General features: G+C 38.0%; 1 protein-coding gene across 2 annotated transcripts in view; it reads right to left on the bottom strand.

The window, feature by feature from the left end:
• Positions 1–1,757: 1,757 nt before the first annotated feature.
• Positions 1,758–21,094, bottom strand: part of EMC2 (ER membrane protein complex subunit 2) — a 55,037-nt gene continuing 35,700 nt past the window's right edge. For both annotated transcript variants that reach the window (XM_020783458.3, XM_078393679.1), the window contains exons 8-11: positions 14,507–14,588; positions 13,973–14,083; positions 11,396–11,500; positions 1,758–2,059 (exon numbers count right to left, since the gene is read on the bottom strand). In XM_020783458.3, coding sequence (XP_020639117.1) covers positions 1,973–2,059; positions 11,396–11,500; positions 13,973–14,083; positions 14,507–14,588 — 385 coding nt within the window. In that variant the 3' untranslated portion in view covers positions 1,758–1,972. The remainder of the gene's footprint in view (positions 2,060–11,395; positions 11,501–13,972; positions 14,084–14,506; positions 14,589–21,094) is intronic.

Raw genomic sequence — 21,094 nt, 5'->3', positions numbered from 1 at the left:
AAGGTAACAGTGAAGGATGTAGGGAATTGTGTTGTGAGAAGTGAGTTCCTTAAAAACTTGCTCTTCTGCAAAAGACCTACAGGATGTTCACTGTGCTAATCTCTTTTCTTGAGAACCTGAAGCACAGCAGCAAAAATGCTATTGTTTGCTGTACAGTATATCTCCTTGGGAGCCTTTCCGGATTGAAAGATGAACAATTTCTTTAAATGAAATAATAAAAAATGTAAACACTGCCAAAATACTTATACACACATAACTTTTAAATCTGTAAGAGTATGTTGATGTAGAATCTTCTACCCCACTGCACATCCACCCCCCTTCTCCTAATGGAAAACGTTACCCTCTTAGCCAAATCACGGGGAGGGGGAAATCAATGAATTTCTCCTTGTGTTTGCCAAGGTTCCTGTGATAACAATAAGCTGCAACCTTTTGCTGGCAGGAGCTTGGGATTTTGTACACAAAAGTTGTGTTTATACCTTATTCTAATGGTTTGCGCTGTGGCTGTATTTAGATGTGGAAACGTTGCTTTTCCTGGAAAATATGTATGTGTCCTGTTCTAAAGGAACATCTAGAGACAGAAGAATTAAAGCACTACTTATTCTACATAAAATGCTTCTATGCTAGGAAGCCTTCAAGCAGAATCAATAATTAATAGTATTCCTCACAAAGCAAAAATCCACTAGTTCTGTTAGGATGAAAATTTGAACTAGATTATCCTACATAGATTGAAGGAAATTTCTCTGGATGCTTTTATCCAAGTATCAAAACCCAAGACTTAGAAGAAAAGAACTAGGTAAGCAAAACAAACTATTTACAACAGAGCTATTGCAGAAGTTAAAATGAGACTGTCGTATTTTCAGCATAAACATGAGAACATAAGGCTCACTGGAAAATACAGTGGGAAAAGCTGAAGGCAGTAGGAAAAGAGAACCAAAAGTGAGATGGAATAACCCCATAAAGAAAACCACAGCCTTAATTCCAAAAGGTGAAAAAACAGTGGAGAGAAATTAATGATAGGACATTTTGGAGGCCACATATTCATAGTCATATGTCTGAGGCAACTTGCCAGGATTTAACAAGCTGCTCAAGTAGATTAATCATTGTATTATTTTTAACCACACAGAAGTGTATTGATCCATTGGACTCAATTTTAAACAACAGGGTGAAAACCTCAAGACAGTGTGCAAAATCAATTCAGTATAAATAGGAGGACATACAAGTTCTGTACTTTTTGTTTCTCATTACGTAATCAAAATATTTTAATGTGTAGGAATCATGTAAGCTGCCTGAAGCACACAGAGAGATTTTATTTGTGACCTTAGTAACTGCACAGGAAGAATAGCTTCCAGACAGAGCATCACTTAAAAGTCAGTATTTAACCTTGTAAAATTAAATGTATGGACACAAATGTTATGTTACTGCTATTTTGAAGTATAAGGCCATAACAACTACTGATATTTACATTAATTTGTAATAATCTCCAGGAACAATAATTGCTCTATCTCAATTTGGTATATATCATGAAGAACTGTTTACCATACACATACTTTTAGTACTGTTCTATCAACTGTTCTGTTTAGAAAATTGTATGCACCATATGGTATTCATTTCTATGCACAGGTCTCCAGCACTCCTAGTTAGGTACAATAAATCATCATGTTTTATCATCACTTAAGTTTATTTCTGCATTAAGTTATGGACTTAAGCACCTACTGTACACAGAAGATCTAAAGAAAACAATGTCCAATAAAACACACTCCTTTTATTTTATTTTTATTTCTTTCAGTGGCTTTTCATCAGAGCAGCAATAAATAGGAACCGTATCTTTATAAAACATATTATTTAAGATAGTCATTCTTGCTAACATGAAACCACTATTAACACAAGTAGCAATTTAAAATCAACATAATGTTCAGATGACTGGACATGAAGTTAGAAAAAGAAGTCTATTGTTGGGCAGCTGTGTTATGGTTTATGACTGGGTGATTTGCAAGGCCTCCAACATATCTTCTACAGCTTTCAAAGAGTACTTCGTTTCCTTCTTACTGCGACCAGCATACTATGGGAAGAGAAGAACAAATGCACTCATTTTATTAAAACTAGAAAACAAAATTAAATCAGTACCATGACAACCAAATAACTACAATGATTCTCCAACACAGAAATGCATCTTTAGCACCTCATACCCGCATTTAACAGTTAAGGTATTCATTTCAAGGGCCCATTCTTGCAATAATTAGAAGTCCCCACTAGCGTGGTTTTCGAAGAAGGAGCCATGTTAGTTTGTGCAAGCATATCAACAAGAAACACAAAACAAAAGCAAAAAATAAAAAAATAAAAATAAAGACAACAAAGATGTGGCACCATACAGACGAACTTCTATATTTAATATGAGCTTTCATGGAACAAGTTCACCTCTTCATAGACAGACTCTTACATCTGAAGACATGGTCTTGTGCGGGGGTGAGGGTGGGAGGTCTGTCTCAGCGGCCCGGTCCAAGTCAGGCCACGGACCGGCACCGGGCCGCAGAACAGGGGTTAGGGACCTCTGGTCTACAGGCTACCAAAGAAGTCCAGTGGCAGTTTTAACATCTGAGAACAGAAAACTCAAAACTTTAATTGTAAGGGGATGATTCAATAAAATATAGAGGGTTGGATCCAGATGAAGGCTTTGTTCTCCAGCCCTTTTGGAACAAGTTCACCTCTTCATAGACACACTCTTACATCTGAAGACATGGTCTTGTGCGGGGGTGAGGGCAGGAGGTCTGTCTCGGCGGCCCGGTTCCGGCTCAGGCCACGGACCGGCACCTGGCCGCAGAACGGGGGTTAGGGACCTCTGGTCTACAGGCTACCAAAGAAATCCAGTGGCAGTTTTAACATCTGAGAACAGAAAACTCAAGACTTTAATTGTAAGGGGATGATTCAATAAAATATAGAGGGGTGGATCCAGATGAAGGCTTTGTTCCCCAGCCCTTTTGGACCAGTTACCATAGGTGAAATTCTGAGAAAGTGGAAAGGACAATCACATAAAATAATGGCTATGGAAAAAGAGTTTGAAAAATATGTATCATGAATACTAAGAATTAAAAGTCATAGCAAGCAAAAGTATACTTTGTGAAGAATGTACCAGTATTTAAATAATTTCTAAGTAGTAATTAGTTTAGTAGTAATTTAAATAATTAAATCAAATCCACTTAGCTTTCGCCAGAAAATTCTTCTCCTTCCTGAGTTTCTTTCCTAATTTATTTTGCCTTCAATAATCAGCTACAACAGTCAGTACTTTTTCTAATTATGTGATCCAAGAATTCTAGCTTTCTACATTTTCTATAGGTTTTTAAATTCTGGTTCTTATTCATTTGCTTTAGTACTTTTTGATTGGTCAGCCTCTTGATCCAAGAAATTATTGACATCCTATGATAAATCCACATGTCAAATGCTTCTGCTTTTTTGCAGCTGCGCTAAAGTCTACAATTCCGTGCCATACTGTAGAACTGAGAATATATAACATTCTACAGCTATCAAAGGCAGGGTCTGTGGATGTTTAAGATACTATGCTTGGGATTCTAGCTATAGGCATTTACTAGGAACAAGCCCCATTTTTTAAAAGAATGTATTTCTATTAGAGAATTCTTACTTAATCTGCAAGTTTTCTAGTCCCTTTAATTTCAGCACGATTAAGCTCAACTCACTGCACCTAGTTCTAACACAAATTTGTAATGTAAAAGTTAACAACTTTTTCTTTGGTGGTGTTGCATAAATGCTTTCAAAAGTTGTCAACAACATGCATAATAAGCCATTTTATATTATGTACTGCACTGTATAAACAAATGTTTAAAGGAAAATAAACACTTTAAAGGTAAGCCAGTATAAAGGGAACTCCATCTCAGTATCTTAACAAAAGAAAATGGTTGGGGGAAACAATATATATATACATATTTAAATGGTTGTTAAAGATTAACAGATTTATTTCATGGGTGAAAATCTATTCCCTTAGACACAAAACAGCAAACACATGCCCTGCAATTTTTAGCCAATATAGTGGGCCCTCGACTTACAAATGGCCCTAGTTGCGAACATTTCGGGTTAAGAACCCAATCTCATCGCAAGTAGCAGACCCTACTTGCGAATGCAGATCGAGTTACAAACCCAAAAGGCAGGGAGAAAGGGTGGGGAATTCGAATTTCCTGCCCTTCCTCCCTGCCTTTCTAGCTTTCAAAAGGCTTCCTCCAGCGTCGGAGGAAGCCCTTTGAAACCTCCGAAGCCAAAAAGGCAGGGAGAAAGGGCGGCAAGTTCGAACTTCCCGCCCTTTTTCTCCCTGCCTTTTCGGCTTTGGAAGCAAGCCGGGCAGCTGGGGAGAAATCGGACCCCTCTTTTTACCCGATGCTGAGTCCCCTTCATGCTAGGCTGAGCTCAGCCGGCTCGAAGGGGAGTCAGCATTAGGTGAAAGAAAGGAGGAAGCCGATTTCTCCCCGGCTGCCTGGCTTGCTTTTCCAAACGAGCTTTTCCATGGGAGGACTTCGGCCGGAACGGATTAATTGGTATGCAGTGCATTCCTATGGGGACTGCTGGCTCGATTTATGAACTTTCTGATTTACGAACTGACTTCCGGAACGGATTAAGTTCGTAAATCGAGGGTTGACTGTATGTAAAGTGAAGAGTTTACCAGAAGACAAAAAGGTAATATATGAAATCTAAATATATCACAATTAAATACAACTAACCACCAGTATTTCTCAGTTGGAAATGGCTATGCTATGAACATGTTAACAGGGTTCTCAGTGCCACTGTACAACCCTATAATTCACATCTAAACTAAACTCTGCAAGATACAATATGCTAGGGCATGGAATATTAAATCTTAGTTTGTCAATATATTAGTAAGTTTAGCTTCCAGCCAGGTTGGTGTATTTCTTCCATCCCTCCCCAATCTGTCTCTGCTGAAACATCTGATTATCCTTCCACTAGACTAGACCACAGCTTGCTGTGCTGTCTAAAAAGCAACAAACTACGTTTATTATTAAGTATGCTTTGTCTGAAGCAAGCCAACTTCAAACCACGGATTATTTAAAGTTGCATTGCTAAACATGCTATACTTAGCATTAGTACAGTTTTGGATTCAGGAAACAGGCTAACATGATTTATTTAAATCAGAAATAAGGATTTATAATCATTGTCTCACAGTTGATTTGGCGACAGGGAAGGAGAATATGAATGTAAGGCTCACTGTTTGTTTTTGCCTCAATAAACTAGGAGTAGGGAATCTGTCATCCCCAAATGTTGCTGCACTACAACTCCCATCATATCTCACACTGGCCAAGCTAACTGAGCTGGACAGGAGTTGGAATCCAACATTATGAGGAGGGCCACAGGTATCTCAGACCAGTAGATAATATGGCTTAAGAAAGGGACGGGTTACATGTGCTTCCCCCTTAGTCTCCCCCCCCCCAAATTCTTAAAAAGACAAATCCTTATGTCAGTGTGGAGGTCCTTGTGGAGGGTAATTCTGCCATGTTCTGAGGCGCCCTAGCACCCCATCCCCCTCTTTTTTGTAATAATTTTTTAGAAAAATTATTTACTTTGTCCAGCCAAAGACGTGCTAAAGTTTTATTTTAATTTTTAAAGGTTTTTTTACGATTTTAAAAACCTATTGTGGTAAATGACCACTGCATTACAAATAAATAAATGCATACAAATCAGTGTCTGGTCCCCCTCCTTGAGTGAGCAGCTCTTCGGTTTCTGGCAAGCCCAAAGACTGTCCATCCCATTTTAGGAGCAGGTCCACATATTGCCACTGAACAAAAAGAGACTTAACATTTAAATATGACTTCATAATAAGAGTAATTCCTGTTATGGAATTCATTTTCGTTTGCTGTGTTCTCTGAGTTTCATTCTTTTCCTTTTTCTGGCAGAAAAAATATGGTTAACGAATAAATAAATGAGATAGCATGATGCAGAAGGGAGGAATATTGGAGTGACTTGGAGAAGTCAAATTGCCAAATGTGAATGTTCTTCTTACTTAACATCACAATCTGCCATGGCTATCAATATAAGACTGGTCTTATATTGGAATATTTTAAAGACATTACCCTTAGTAGGCAGAAAAGAAAGGTAAGGAAAACTTTTAGAGTGGAGTCATGCAAGGTCTAGAATAATGTAAAATAATCAGAAATCTATTTAGTTATAATTTAACATGGTTTTGCAGAGAGATTTGCATCACTGTTTGAATTTAAACCAACCATTCTTTTGTTGACTCACTGATTTAAATTGCTCTGATTTAAGTCAGTTTATGCTGGTTGGGTTGTTGAGTATTCCATGGTATTCTGAAATGCATAAGCTACTGGGACACTTGGGGGTCAAAAGGCCATGTGTAGGAAAGGAGAAACAGAAGATCATTTGAGCTGCTCTTCTTTATTAACTTCAAACAATTTACACATAACATCCAAGTGGGCTGTTCCCAAATCATTTAACTGTAGTACTTATTCCTGTCATTCTGTCTGACTCTGCACAACAGATTTTGATCAGTCCGGGATATAGTCTACCAAGAATTTCTCTTGTAAATGTACTACGGAATTATACTATGGTGTTCAAGCACACTCCTTTCATTTCAATTAAATCTGTGCAAGAAAGGTATCTAACATATCATTTGGTCCACACCATGTGTTTCTATATTTTAGTGAGCTGGAAAAACAAATACATAATATCCGTTAGAATATTTAATTTCTTTTCAAGTGCCTACCAGATGTTATTTTTTTCTTTTTACTAAAGCAACTATTCTCAAACTAAACATTAACATCAGAGCACTCAATAAATTTTCAGTTCAATGCTGTTTTCCTTTAGATACTACTGCTGTTCTGCACACTAGATTCTCTGATTTATAATGTGTTCCTCTTTTCTTGTAATTAACTCAATTTAGCAAATGTCTCATGACCTGTTGACAAAATTTTGTGATCACACAGGTAATATCCCAGCTGAAACAAGATTCAGGAACTGCTAACCTGCCTTTGACCCCTTCTCAGCTATACTCAAACGCAAGAAATTATATATTTCAAAGAAAAAATGGGAATAGCCTCGAATATTTACAGAGGTCTATCTTCTGAATCATAGAAAAAGCCTAATTTTTAAAACATGCTTTTAATAAAAGGTAAAGGAAATTGCCCAAATGCACTAATCCAAAGTAATGGAGGTATCGAGAGCTTTGCCTAGTCTATTTTACAGACACTTAGAACAAACTTGACCTAAGACATTAACAAGCAGAATGCTTCCTGTTAACTTGAAGAATGGCTCCCTTTAATGACACTGGCATATTCATTTAGTTAAAACAAACAAAGCTAAAGAGTGTCACAATAAATAAAGCCCCAGTTAGACAACTAAATCACTCCAAATTACAGTTAAATGACCAATTATTTTGTCTAGTTTAGCATTAGGCATTAGTTCAGTTTAAAATGAAGTTTTACTTCCCCTTCTGTTTGAAGTAATGATTTCACTTTTTTGGCCTCTGTGATTTATAAAAGAATCACTTTTCAGAACTGAAGAACGATAGATGGATCCGTCCTCACATTAAACAGTTTAGCAGCATGTCCGAAAACCCTTCATAGCAGGAATCTATTCATGGAACATTATCTTGAATATAAGGTACAGTCCACGGAGGCTCATCCTGTAATAAACCTCTACATTCTTTACAGTGCCACAGGATATTTTTGTTTTTGCTGCTAAATATTAAGCAGATCATGACAACTCCTGTCCTCGTTTTGCTAAGCACTAAACAAACTAAGCCTTTTCCGCTAAAGACTTCCAGGACAGACAAACAAATAAACAAACAAATAAACAGTTAAACAAACAAACAGTTAAACAAACAAATAAACAACAACAATAATAACAACAATAACAATAATAATAAAGTTAATTATCTACATGAAACTACACTGTTTGGATGCGAAGCAACACAACTCACCAGAGGAGTCACCTAATTTAGTGGTGTAGGTTTATTGCAGCTGGCTAAAGTTTTATCAGCTTATTTGCATAATACATCTAGTGGACCAAAAAATGCCACAGATATTGTTCCACTATATGCCACTTGTATTCCAGACCATTGATGGCTTGGCCCTTTGTCCCAAGTCAAACATATATAGACTTTGTAAAGGAGGCATCATGTAATATTCTTTTTATGACTGTAAGGATAGTTAAGAAACTATATTAACAGACAATTCACCCTTAGTTCAAAAGGCCTGTATTCCCAGTCCCTCTGGTTTCCACAGTAAATTTCCTTCAAGGAACTCTATGTATGTTCTCAAACAGTTTAAACTCAATGAAGTTTGACCCTGTGAAGAACAATTCTGGAGAAATACTAACCAGATGTTTTTAATAAGAAAAAACTTATCAAAATAACAACTCCTCACAATAAACAAGAACACTGATGCCTTCTAGGCTGCAGCCTCATAGTAGAGCACTATTGACAATGGCCCTCCAATTCAGCTTTTCAATAAAAGGCATACTGAAGGGGTATCAACTGGTATTATTGGTCACCTCGTCCCAAGGGTTGAAGGTGGCACTGGTGGGGAACATTCAATGTGTATTGTGTGTAGTCACCACTGAGTTTGTATTTTAGTTTTAATTTTGTTATTTGTAATTTTTCTTTTATTACTTTTTTTAAAACGGCATATAAAGCAAGCAAATCTGCCCCTTGCTCCATCCGAGCTCTCATGTGGGGAGAGCTACATCTGAAAAGGAAAGCAGTCTCTACACATGGAGTGTTCTCACATGATAGCCAACTCTTGATTTTTTTTTTCAGGTTTTGAAATTCAATGGAGAGGCCACCATGGATAGAGACTGTTGTCTTTTCACTTCTAACCCCGTAAACCAAAGCACTGTACAGTACCCTCTTCGAGAGACGTGTCCTAAAGATCAGTGGGTTTTACAAAGCAGTATTTCTCACATGCTCTGCTAGGGGCAAAACCATCCACTGTGAAGCTATTTACCTTTTATATATCTTGCTATAACCCTCCCTCCTAAATGAAGGAACATCTGGCATATCAACACTTCACAGTTTTTCTCACAAGATGGTAACCTTTAGCAGAGCATCCAAGAAGTCCACACCATCATAAGAATGCTGCCTACTAAGTTCTTAGCCCATTTGCTGGAACTTTTAGGTCCTGTAGTAGTTTCAAATGCATAGCAACATAGAAAACTTTATTCTGAGTAAAAAGAAATCTCAGTACAGCATATTTATTTATTTATTTATTTATTTATTTATTTATTTATTTATTTATTTAATTTGTGCCCCACCCATTTAGTCAACTGACTACTCTGGGCGGCTAACAACATATAAAATAAACAACTTAAAATATAGGAACAAAGAAATGCATCAATAGACAAGAACTCAAGATGGAAGAACAAATTAAATCAAGAAGTGGCTGGAGGGAAGGCTTGCCTAAATAGCCAGGTTTTCAGTTGGCCTTTGAAGATGCCCAGGCGAAGGGGTCATACGGATCTCAGAAGGGAGGCTATTCCAAAGGCGAGGAGCCACTGCTGAGAAGGCCCGAGGCTCCTCGTATATATTAAGTACAGTGGTGCCCCACATAGCGAGGTTAATCCGTTCCGGATTAACCTTCGCTATGGGAAAACATCGTAAAACGGATCCAAAAAACCCATTGGAACTCATTAAACAAAGTTTAATGCGTTCCAAATGGGCCCAAAACTCACCGTTCTCCGATGTTTTCCCTTGTTCCGGTAGCCATCTTGGGTGTACCGGCGGCCATTTTGAGCGTCCCCGCAGCCATTTTGGGTGTACCGGCGCCCATTTTTTGTGTTCCGGCGGCCATCTTGGGTGTGCCGGCGGCCATTTTTTGTGTTCTGGCGGCCATCTTGCTTGTACCGGCGGCCATTTTGAGAGTCCCGGCAGCCATCTTGGGTGTACCGGCACCCATTTTTTGTGTTCTGGCGGCCATTTTGGAACCGCTGAACAGCTGTTCCCCCATCGTAATGCGAGCATGCCCTCACATTAGCGATGGGGAAATCCGCATCGCAATGCGGATTTATCGTTCAACGGTGCACTCGTTATACGAGGCACCACTGTACATACTTAATTACTCTCCAGGTTTCAGGCAGGATTCATTTTTAGGCCTAAACATATTCCCTGGAGGCCTCCCACCCATATACTAATAGTGGTTAGTATTTCTCCACAAGTGTTCTTCACAGGCTCAAACTTCATTGAGTTTAAACTGTTTGAGAACATACATAGAGCTACTTGAAGTAAATTTACTGTGGAAACCAGAGGGAGTGGGATTCAGCTTTTAAAAATAGACAAGACTGTTGTGCTTAGGATGGTATTATGGAACAGGCCAAACTATGTAGTGCACACAGATCAGGTAAGTTTTAATCTTTATTTAGTATGACTCATATGGTACTTTTCATCACAGTTGGGTGAAAATCTGAGATTCTGGCCAATTTCTAATTTTTCTAACATAATTGTATCCTGCATTCTTAAATTCCCATTGTAGTTTTCAGCTAGATATGGTATTTGTCACTTTTCTGCTAAATAACAGTTGAAGTATGCAATACATCGCAAACATATGAAGTCACAAAGAAGTTCTGACATTTGTTTTACATATATTTTACTTGTGTAAAATGTGAACTGTTCTGGTAAGTATCAACTGAAAGAGGGACCAGCTTATTGTTTTGATCCAACTCCAACATAACTTCACAATAGTTAAAGCTCATAAATGTGTAAAAATAAAACTGCATTTTCTAGTTTATATCACTAGATTCAGAAATAAAGCACACGTGCAGCGGGTAAGTACCTAATTTAACACAACTGAAATTTAATAGCATTGTTAAGAAATTAGTATCAGTCCTTCACTTTAAATTTTATCTGCTTTATACATATACTGCTTCCCTTTCCCTTTCAGTCACATAATTATTTTGCATTACATACTTTTATCAGAATCTGATGGATCTGTTCAAAATATCTCAATAATTAAAAATGCATTAAATCTACCCAATCATCCAACTAAATAGTCTCTTTTATTAAACTGAGGTTAAATTTGCTGGATTTTTAGACCATCTATCATGATGGAACATGGCAATAATGCTAGAAATTAATTTATAACATTTATCTTGATAGTTCAATCAGTATCACATTTGTACAAAGGCAGATGCAAAATGATTCATTGTGTTCCCAAATCAAAATCACACAATTGAAGATTATGGCAGTCTCATCTATTTAAGAATTTAAAAAAAAAATAGGTGATGACCCTTGTGTATTAAGTTCTTTCTGACTTCCCCAAACTGACCTGTTTTTGCTTCTCCAAAAATACATACAAAATATAAAAGTCCAATACATATATAACTGAACAACATACAGAACACAAACTACATCAAAGTTTAAAACAATGCTCACCTGGTAAGCTCTGTTGATTTGGTTTGCAGCCCAACTAGCATACTTCATATTGTCCTTCTTCATTTTTGCACTTGCCTTGGAATTGGAAGCAATATGGCTGGCAGACTAAAAAGGGAAATAAATAAATAATAGAGTCCTGAAAAGTAAACTGGAATATTGCATACACACATACAAAATTCAACAAACTCTCCAACTATGTCCTAAAGAAAGACAGTAAAATCTTTTAAATAAGTATTCAGAAATAAATAAATAAATAAATAAATAAATAAATAAATAAATAAATAAATAAATAAATAAATAAATAAATAATAATAATAATAATAATGAAATTAACTAACTAACTAACTAACTAACTAACTAACTAACTAACTAACTAACTAATTAAAAACCCAGAAACAAAAGATTTCAATTCTCCGAAGCAGGAGGCTCTCACAAGATGTGCTGACAACCTAGGCCAGGTGAGCTCCACTAAGAGAATCCGAAAAATGAGGCAATGAGATGCAGAACTAGATGCAATCAAATTCTTTATCCCACTGGACTTGAGATTCACAAATGGCAGTTTCCTATACCATACGAGAAAACACTCAGGCGAATTTCTAAATCTCTCTATGATGCTACATACCAACTTTCTCTTTAAAGAAAAACTCAATACACATTCACAAATCTGAAGGTACACCTAAACAGCCATTTTGCATTTCCACCATGCTTCGAACAACCACAGAGGGAACCTTGGAACACAATGCTTTTTGAAAAAGAAGGCCTGAGTGCATAAAAATTATGCTATTTCGGTTATAAGTACTAAAACATAAATGTTAGAGCAAGTTAACAGAAATACTGCCATTAACACAGAAAGAACAGGAATGATCCTATTTCTAGGAAATACTGACATCCAGACAGCACATTGTTCCTGTTCTACGGGAATTTTTATTTGATTTGGCAGCACTAAAAAAAACTATGTCTTGTCAACAGGCAGTAAAACCATAATCATAGACCACTTCGAGAGGGAAAAGGTTTAACTGTTATTTCATAAGATAACTATTCAATATTTGACCCTCCTCTGTTGACACCAATAAAAGGTACTGTGCTTTAACCATACACATTCAAAGCCTCATAAATTCCAGAATTCTGCTATTTAAGGTGTGCTAGAAGAATTTGTAGCACAATTTGAAGAGTAAATTAGATATAAGCAACTAAAACACTCTCAGTGCTTTATTTAAAGCCTTTTTTAAAAAAAGGACAAAACTTTTTGTGTGATCTTTGCCAAGCCAGCAGCTGTAAAATTCATCTGTACTGTAGAATTTTGTACTAAAGAACAAGTATATCACTGATAAAGCCAAGATAACAACATCATATCTGCTTTTCTAGTAATGAACCTAGAAGTTTTTTTTTAATGTTCCATCACAAAAGTTGCCTTTCCTTCCACCGAAAACCTTATAAGAACCTTTAATTTCTTAATGTCAAGGAGACAGTCTGACAGTCTCAGTACCGCTAATTCTCTACAGCACCGGCTGCTGTTGCTCAATTCCTTGCTAACAGGAGAGCCATAAGCCAAGAAAAAAGGAATGATTACATGCATCTCAGCCCCCGCTCTCAGTGTGCAAGCGGAGAAGCAACAGCAGGAGAACAGTGACTCACGTCAAGGAGGAAAATGCATGAAGCTCTTGCTATTTAAGATTGGGCTGGAAGGACCTATGTTCATGCACTCCAAGCTGTTTGTCCTGAATCTAATCCCACTCCATGTGGTTGCATTTTACAACTTTTAAAGCTTTGTGACAGAAAGAGCCATTCTGTATATCAGTGGTCCCCAACCTTGGGCCTCCAGATGTTCTTGGACTACAACTCCCAGAAGCCTTCACCACCACCTTTGCTGGCCAGGATTTCTGGGAGCTGAAGTCCAAGAACATCTGGAGGCCCAAGGTTGGGGATCACTGCTGTATATAATGTAATGTAATTATGTAATGATTTCCTGTACAGATACAGATTGGAAAACAATGCATAAATCGTTCAATCACATGCACACACCCATTTTGCTCTAATGAAATAAGGTTTATTATCTGCACTTGTTACGTACACAAATATACACACAGTCTTGCTACCAAAAAAAGGTATCCACAAAAGCAGAATTAGTTCTTGAATGTGATTACTCATGCCTAAGCCTTTCTAAGGGATAAATTTTTGTAATCCCATTGCAAATTTTAAATAAGCCACAGGACAAATTAATCACTGCTACAGGACAATGCAATCATACTTCTCAATGTGATATTATTCAGCAATTTTATATTTCAAGTTAACTTTTATCCTAGAATTATGATACCTAACAAGTGGGTTGTCATTACAGGCTGGAAATACTGAGATTAAGATGTGCCTAATGAGAACAGAAGAAAAGATACATCACCTGCTGCCAATACATATCTCCTATGTACCTAAGGGCCAACTCAAACTCATGCAAAGAATCTCCTGTAACGACTCATTCAACGCCAAGTTTAGTAATTTTTTCCTTTCTACTCCCCCCGTGCCTAAGTTCAAATACCAAAATACATTTTCTTAGGATAACAAGTGAAATGCCTTCCAACTCACCATGTACAATCCAAATAGTGCTCTCATATTTCGATTGTTCAATTTCAACGCCTGTGCAAAATATTTTCTCGATAGCTCAAGGTTTTCAAGCCCTCCTTGGGTATATTTAACCTACAGCAAATATGACATTGACATGTAAGCTTCAATTTAACTTTTCATCTAAGCATTCTGAAAAGTTCTGCCATTCATCATAAACCCCAGAAATGGAAACAGGAGGTATGTTTCCTCTCTAAATAAAAACACCAGACTAACACCGTTTGACAAACAATTTTTTTTAAAAAATGTGTGAGATATTTAATCTTTAATTGAAGCCCACCCACACCCATAAACTCACTCTTATGGTATCCTTACTGCAAGATAAGATTGTCTTACACAGAGACAGAGGTGACTGGAAGTGATTCAACCATGGCAAGAGACTATGACTGGCAGTCACTGGAGACAATTAGTGGGCAGACTGTAGGAATAATATACCTTGCCAACTGGCTGCTCAGACAGGAAAACTCCGAGCTGCCCCAAATGTTCTAAAACACTCACCTCTGCAAACTGCTGGCAATATAAGTGATTGTGAGGGTTAGTCATCATGAGCTCCTCCAAGCAAAATGCTGCTTTTGCATAGCTGAAGAATAAAAACAGTCAGTAACATTTAAAGGAAACAAAAGGCAAAAATAGCAGCTCTATAACATTATTTTTAAAAATTTAGTTATCAGGATCATAGCAATCTCAAAAGGTCTATACAGAAAATTAACTTTTGGTTTTTCACAGAAGAGGAGAATGCAAAATTCCAAGTACCAACGCTTCTGCCTTATACACCTTTGCTCTTAATGTGCAGAGAGAAACTTGCAAACTCAACTTAAGGTAGTCAAAATATATGGCTCCAGAGGCCTTCTGAGTACAATCTCACTGAAGATGAGATCCGTAAGTCCCATTGTACACATTACAGAAGAGATTAAATGACTTCATTCATGTGCATTTCACACACACCCCATACACAAACACTTATTTTATTTTATTCTTTCTTACCACTACACCTTCCCACTTTTACAGGATAAAGATCCTTCTGGAGAAATTGTCAGGGTGAACAAGCCTAAGTAAAGACAACTAGGACTGATTCCTGTAATTCCAGAGGCTGGGTCTGAAATGTGTTATAATGTGGCTGACAGACATATCTGTACACAGATAATTTTCAATTATTTCTACTTATGACCTTACATCTCTGAACAGCTGAAAGAGATGGTAGAGTATGTAGAAAAGGTGGTTTATTTGCATCTACGAATGTCCTTTACGTAAACTCAGGCATACATGCACTTTTTAAAAAAATGTGTAACCAAAGAGAATCTTAACTGCACTAAGAAGAGGACAAAAGGCCTTAGGATCTGATTAATTCAGAGGTGGTGAGGAGGGTCATGAGCATATTAGTTTTGATTTGAAATACATATTGACACCAACTCCTAATACCTAGCTTAATAAATCAATACAAGAGCACAGGAAACTACACAAAAGGAAAAAAAAAGAGTCCTAAGGACATGCATCACTAGATGCAAACAGGACTTTATAATGGTTATATACTAATCTCTCTGCAAACACACAGATATATATTTTTATAGCTGTTCTACAAGTGATGAGGTGGTGCTGCGGGTTAAACTGCAGAAGCCTCCGTGCTGCAAGGTCAGAAGACCAGCAGTCGTAAGATGAATCCACGCGATGGAGTGAGCTCCCGTTGCCTGTCCCAGCTCCTGCCAACCTAGCAGTTCGAAAGCATGTAAATGCGAGTAGATAAGTAGGTACCACTTATCTACTCGCATTTACAGTGTTCTGTGTCTAGTCTCACTGGCCATGTGACCACGGAAACTGTCTATGGACAAACACTGGCTCTAAGGCTTGGAGATGGGGATGAGCACCGTGCCCTAGAGTCAGACACAACTGTACTAAATGTCATGGGGAACCTTTACCTTTACCTTACAAATGAAGCTTTTCAGATTTGTAAAAAACATGTCCTGAAATCTTCCCTAAAAGTCAAGAGAAAGTGCAACTGTACAAGTAAACACTACTTAAACAAAAATGCACATCCAGGTCTCCATCTTCCAGTTTACTTCCTTATTATCTTTCCAACCCATCCTTTGAAAAACTAGATTGAATTCAATTTTATCCTAGTTTCTGAAAGAACTTTTGATCAAGACCATAAACCACACTCCATAATTTCCCATCTCATCTTCCGCAGAAGATTTTAAGAGGTAAGGGCTGGAGGGGGGAGGGAGGAATTACCTCTCCCTCATTAGCAGAGATGCCTGCTGAAAGAAAAGCCCTCTACGTATGGGAAAGAACCACCAGATTCAAACTTGTCATCCAAATAAGCTTATATAAAGTTAATGTATTACGAATGGCTCAGTGTGAAGATTAGGCATCCTTCAGTCTCGAGAGACTATGGTAACATGCTCTGTATGGAGAACTTGGAACAGTGTCTAGTGTGGCTGAGAAGGCCAATTCGAGAGTGACAATCCCTTCCACACTGAAGACAAATACAATCTGTCCCCTGCCCAGCTCCATGATTTTGCTGCTTTCGTGACTGCCTCTTTGCCTCGGCCTGCTGGACAAGGGTTTCCTCAAATGTGAAAGCCTAGTCTAAGTATCAAAAGAACATAAAATAAACCTTTACCTTTATTAGTAGAATCAAACTAGTCATACAAAAACACACTTAAAAACAAAGAGCAGAAAACTTTCTCTCTGCAGGCACCACACTAAAAGCCTTCTAGCTTATTTAAGGCAACTTGATGCTTTTAATCATCAGGAGAACAGTTTCATTTGGGGATCTTAATACCAAGGGATACAAGATGCATGTAGAAGGACCAAGTGGCTAAGCGCTTCCGATGGACCCACTGATTGCCCCTTGGAAATTCCTCATGAGCTTCCTTGAGGGTCCTGGCTAGGGGAAATATTTGCATGTGAAAAATCAGTGCATGGTGACGCATTAAACATTCTTTCCGCCAATGCACTCTACCTTCTCAAAAATTATACACAATGAACACAGATGCTAACAGCAAAGTGCTTTAACATTATGAGACAAACATGAGATTAGTAAAGGCTGCCATAGAGGCAGCAATGTTAAAGCCAAAAAATTGTGGTTCTAACCTAGTACTCCTTTGCCTAATAGCATGGAAATGTATTACTTGTACTTGAACTGTTTTCTCCTTATACTTTGCTCTTGGCTAGTTCACGGAGAGTTGAACTAGATGCCCTTGATATTCCTTCAACTCTAGAATTCTGTAAGACATCCAGGGTGAGTCATTTGGGTAATTATAAATAATCAAAATACCAGCACAGAATGTGTTCAAATGACTGATTCTAAAACAACTTCTGTATATCCAATATGGTAAACATGCAACTGTTTGCTACTGAGGGAAAATTAATTGGAATGTATATGGGTGCATATGGTTTTTAAATGCTTCTCACTCAAAATAAAGAATTTTTTAAAGCTGGTTCATATACAAAAGTCTACACTCAATACCGTATTACGTATTGACCTGGGCCACATGTGGCCCTCGGGCCACAGGTTGGACAAGCCTGCTCTAAACTTTTGCATGGTTACTATTAGAAAAGCTCTATACATACAACACAGCTTAATAATATGTTGTATTCATTAAATATTTTTTTAGATATATTTCCATTATTTGCAGCTATAACTGAAAAATTATTTGCAGCTATAACTGAAAACTTTTACATTACTACAGTACAGTATATGCATATCTCATAATTTAGCATAGGAAGAAAAACAGTACTATCACTAGCAAATATTGCTATGGATAGCCCACCATTCTTTCTACTACCCCATTTTCAGCATTTAAAGGCCCTTTGGTGAGGTGATGATTTGAACCATGAAAATTTAAATCCTAGATCTAGACAATTTAAGGAAGAAAGAACTACTTAGTCTGCAATTAATTTTTCCCATACAGAGAGATGCTAGCTTGATAGTGAGTCAATGCCCTTTGAGGCCTTTGTAGTTCCACTGCAAGCCTATGAGTCTATAAACTGATACCTATAAAGATACACATTGATTTTATTATGAACTAAGCCTTCAGGCTACTATCTAAGAACATAGTCCAAAATATTGCAACTCACATATTTTGAAACCCCAGAATGTTGTTTTCTTAAGAACAATAATAATGAATTCTAATGTTACCAGGAAGATAGAATTATTCAGTAACAGGGATGTCTAGTCTGTACACTTTGTGCACTTGAGATGGCATGTCAGTAAAACTAACCAGCACTACAATCCATCATCCGTATGGCTTACTTTGTGCTCTACTGTGGCCGATTACTTTGAAGAGACAGAGTTTTGTAATGACTGTGCTGAGTTATATTTTTAAAGGAGATAAGAGGTATCCATGTTGATTTTACAGACATAAATATTTTGCATATCCAGAAATAGTAAGTCTGATCCAAATTTTTATGAAACAATTAAAAATCCAGTTTAAACCAAATGTAAATGTTTAACTGGATATTTATCTAGAAACTTTTCATTAATGTATATTTAATGTATACATCAATATACATTTGCTAGCAAAGTTCACCATTCCAAATTTTTTATGAAGTGGAACTCTCCTATCACTATAAAATTGTCAAGATGCAACAGACATTTTGCTTTGGCTATAGTAGATTAAGTGGCCTATCATCTATTTGTGTCTTTTCTTTGTGGGCGTTATGAGGTGTCAAACTTGAACTGACTTCGCGTGATTCTAATAGGGCTTTCAAGATAAGTGAGACATTTAAGGAGTGATTTTTCCAGTTCCACACTCCTAGTGAGTTTCCATGACTGAGCAGGGATTTGAACTTGCCACTCTAGCCAATATACCATATTGGGTATCTATTTACGTAATATGCACAAGGCTAAAAGATATGACGCTGGAAGATGAGCCCCTCAGGTCGGAAGATGTCCAACATGCGACTGAGGAAGAGCGGAGGACAAGTAGCTACAGAGCTAATGAAGTGGTTGGGCCAAAGCTGAAAGGATGCTCAGCTGTGGACATGGCTGAAAGTGAAAGGAAATTCTGATGCTGCAAAGAAAAATACTGCATAGGTACCTGGAATGTAAGATCTATGAACCTTGGTAAGCTGGATGTGGTCAAACAGGAGATGGCAAGAATAAATATTGACAACCTTGGCGTCAGTGAACTAAAATGGACGGGAATGGGCGAATTCAATTCAGACAATTATCGTATCTACTATTGTGGGCAAGAAGCCCGTAGAAGAAATGGAGTAGCCCTCATAGTCAACAAAAGCTCTACTGGGATACAATCTCAAAAATGATAGAATGATTTCAATACGTATCCAAGACAGACCTTTCAACATCACAGTAATCCAAGTTTATGCACCAACCACCGATGCGGAAGAGGCTGAAATTGACCAATTCTATGAAGAGTTACAACACCTTCTAGAACTGACACCAAAGAAGGACGTTCTTGTCATTATAGGGGACTGGAATGCTAAAGGAGGGAGTCAAGAGATAAAAGGAACAACAGGGAAGTTTGGCCTTGGAGTTCAAAACGAAGTAGGGCAAAGGCTAATAGAGTTTTGTCAAGAGAACAAGCTGGTCATCACAAACACTCTTTTCCAACAACACAAGAGACAACTCTACACATGGACATCACCAAATGGGCAATACAGAAATCAGATTGATTATGTTCTCTCCAGCCAAAGATGAAGAAGCTCTATACAGTCAGCCAAAACAAGACCTGGAGCTGATTGTGGCTCTGATCATCAGCTTCTTATAGCAAAACGCAAGCTTAAACTGAAGAAATTAGGAAAAACCACTGGGCTAGTCAGGTATCATCTAAACTAAATCCCTTATGAATACACAGTGGAAGTGAAGAACAGATTGAAGGGACCCTATTTGGTGGACAGAGTGCCTGAAGAACTATGGATGGATGCTCAGAACATTGTACAAGAGGCAGCAACAAAAACCATCCCAAAGATAAGGAAATGCAAGAAAGCAAAGTAGCTGTCTAACGAGGCCTTACACATAGCAGAGAAGGGAAACAAAATGCAAGGGAGATAGGGAAAGTTACAGAAAACTGAATGATGACCTCCAAAGAATAGCAAGGAGAGACAAGAGGGACTTCTTAAATGAACAGTGCAAAGAAAGAGAGGAAAAAGAATAGAAAGGGAAAAACCAGAGATCTGTTTAAGAAAATTGGGAGATATTAAAGGAACATTTTGTCCAAAGATGGACATGATAAAGTACAAAAATAGTAGGGATCTCACAGAAGCAGAAGACATCAAGTAGGTAAAGGTAAAGGTTCCTCTTGACAATTTTGTCCAGTCGTGTTTGACTCTAGGGGGCGGTGCTCATCCCCGTTTCCAAGCCATAGAGCCAGCATTTTGTCCGAAGACAATCTTCCATAGTCACATGGCCAGTGTGACTTAGACACGGAACGCTGTTACCTTCACACCGAGGTGGTCCCTATTTATCTACTTGCATTTGCATGCTTTCGAACCGCTAGGTTGGCAGGAGCTGGGACAAGTGATGGGCGCTCACTCCGTCGCATGGATTTGATCTTACGACTGCTGGTCTTCTGACCCTGCAGCACAGGCTTCTGCGGTTTAGCCCGCAGCGCCACCACGTCCCTGGGACATCAAGTAGAGGTGGCAAGAATACACAGAAGAATTATACCAAAAAGATCTGGATGTCCCAGACAACCCAGATAGTGTAGTTACTGACCTTGAGCCAGAGATCCTGGAGAGTGAAGTCAAGTGAGCCTAGAAAGCATGGCTAACAACAAGGCCAGTGGAGGTGATGGCATTGCAGGTGAACTATTTAAAATCATAAAAGATGACACTGTTAAGGTGCTACACTCAATATGCCAGCAAGTCTGGAAAACTCAGCAGTGGCCAGAGGATTGGAAAAGATCAGTCTACATCCCAGTCCCAAAGAAGGGCAGTGCCAAAGAATGCTCCAACTACCGTACAAGTGGACTCATTTCACATGCTTGCAAGGTTATTCTCAAAATCCTATAAGGTAGGTTTCAGCAGTATGTGGACCGAGAACTCCCAGAATTACAAGCTGGATTTCAAAGGGGCAGAGGAACTAGAAGAGACCAAATTCCTAACATGTGCTGGACTATAGAGAAA

This window comes from Pogona vitticeps, chromosome 4 (genome assembly GCF_051106095.1).
Source record: "Pogona vitticeps strain Pit_001003342236 chromosome 4, PviZW2.1, whole genome shotgun sequence".
In the NCBI taxonomy this organism is placed as follows: domain Eukaryota; kingdom Metazoa; phylum Chordata; class Lepidosauria; order Squamata; family Agamidae; genus Pogona; species Pogona vitticeps.
This window is presented reverse-complemented; position numbering and strand designations above follow the sequence as displayed.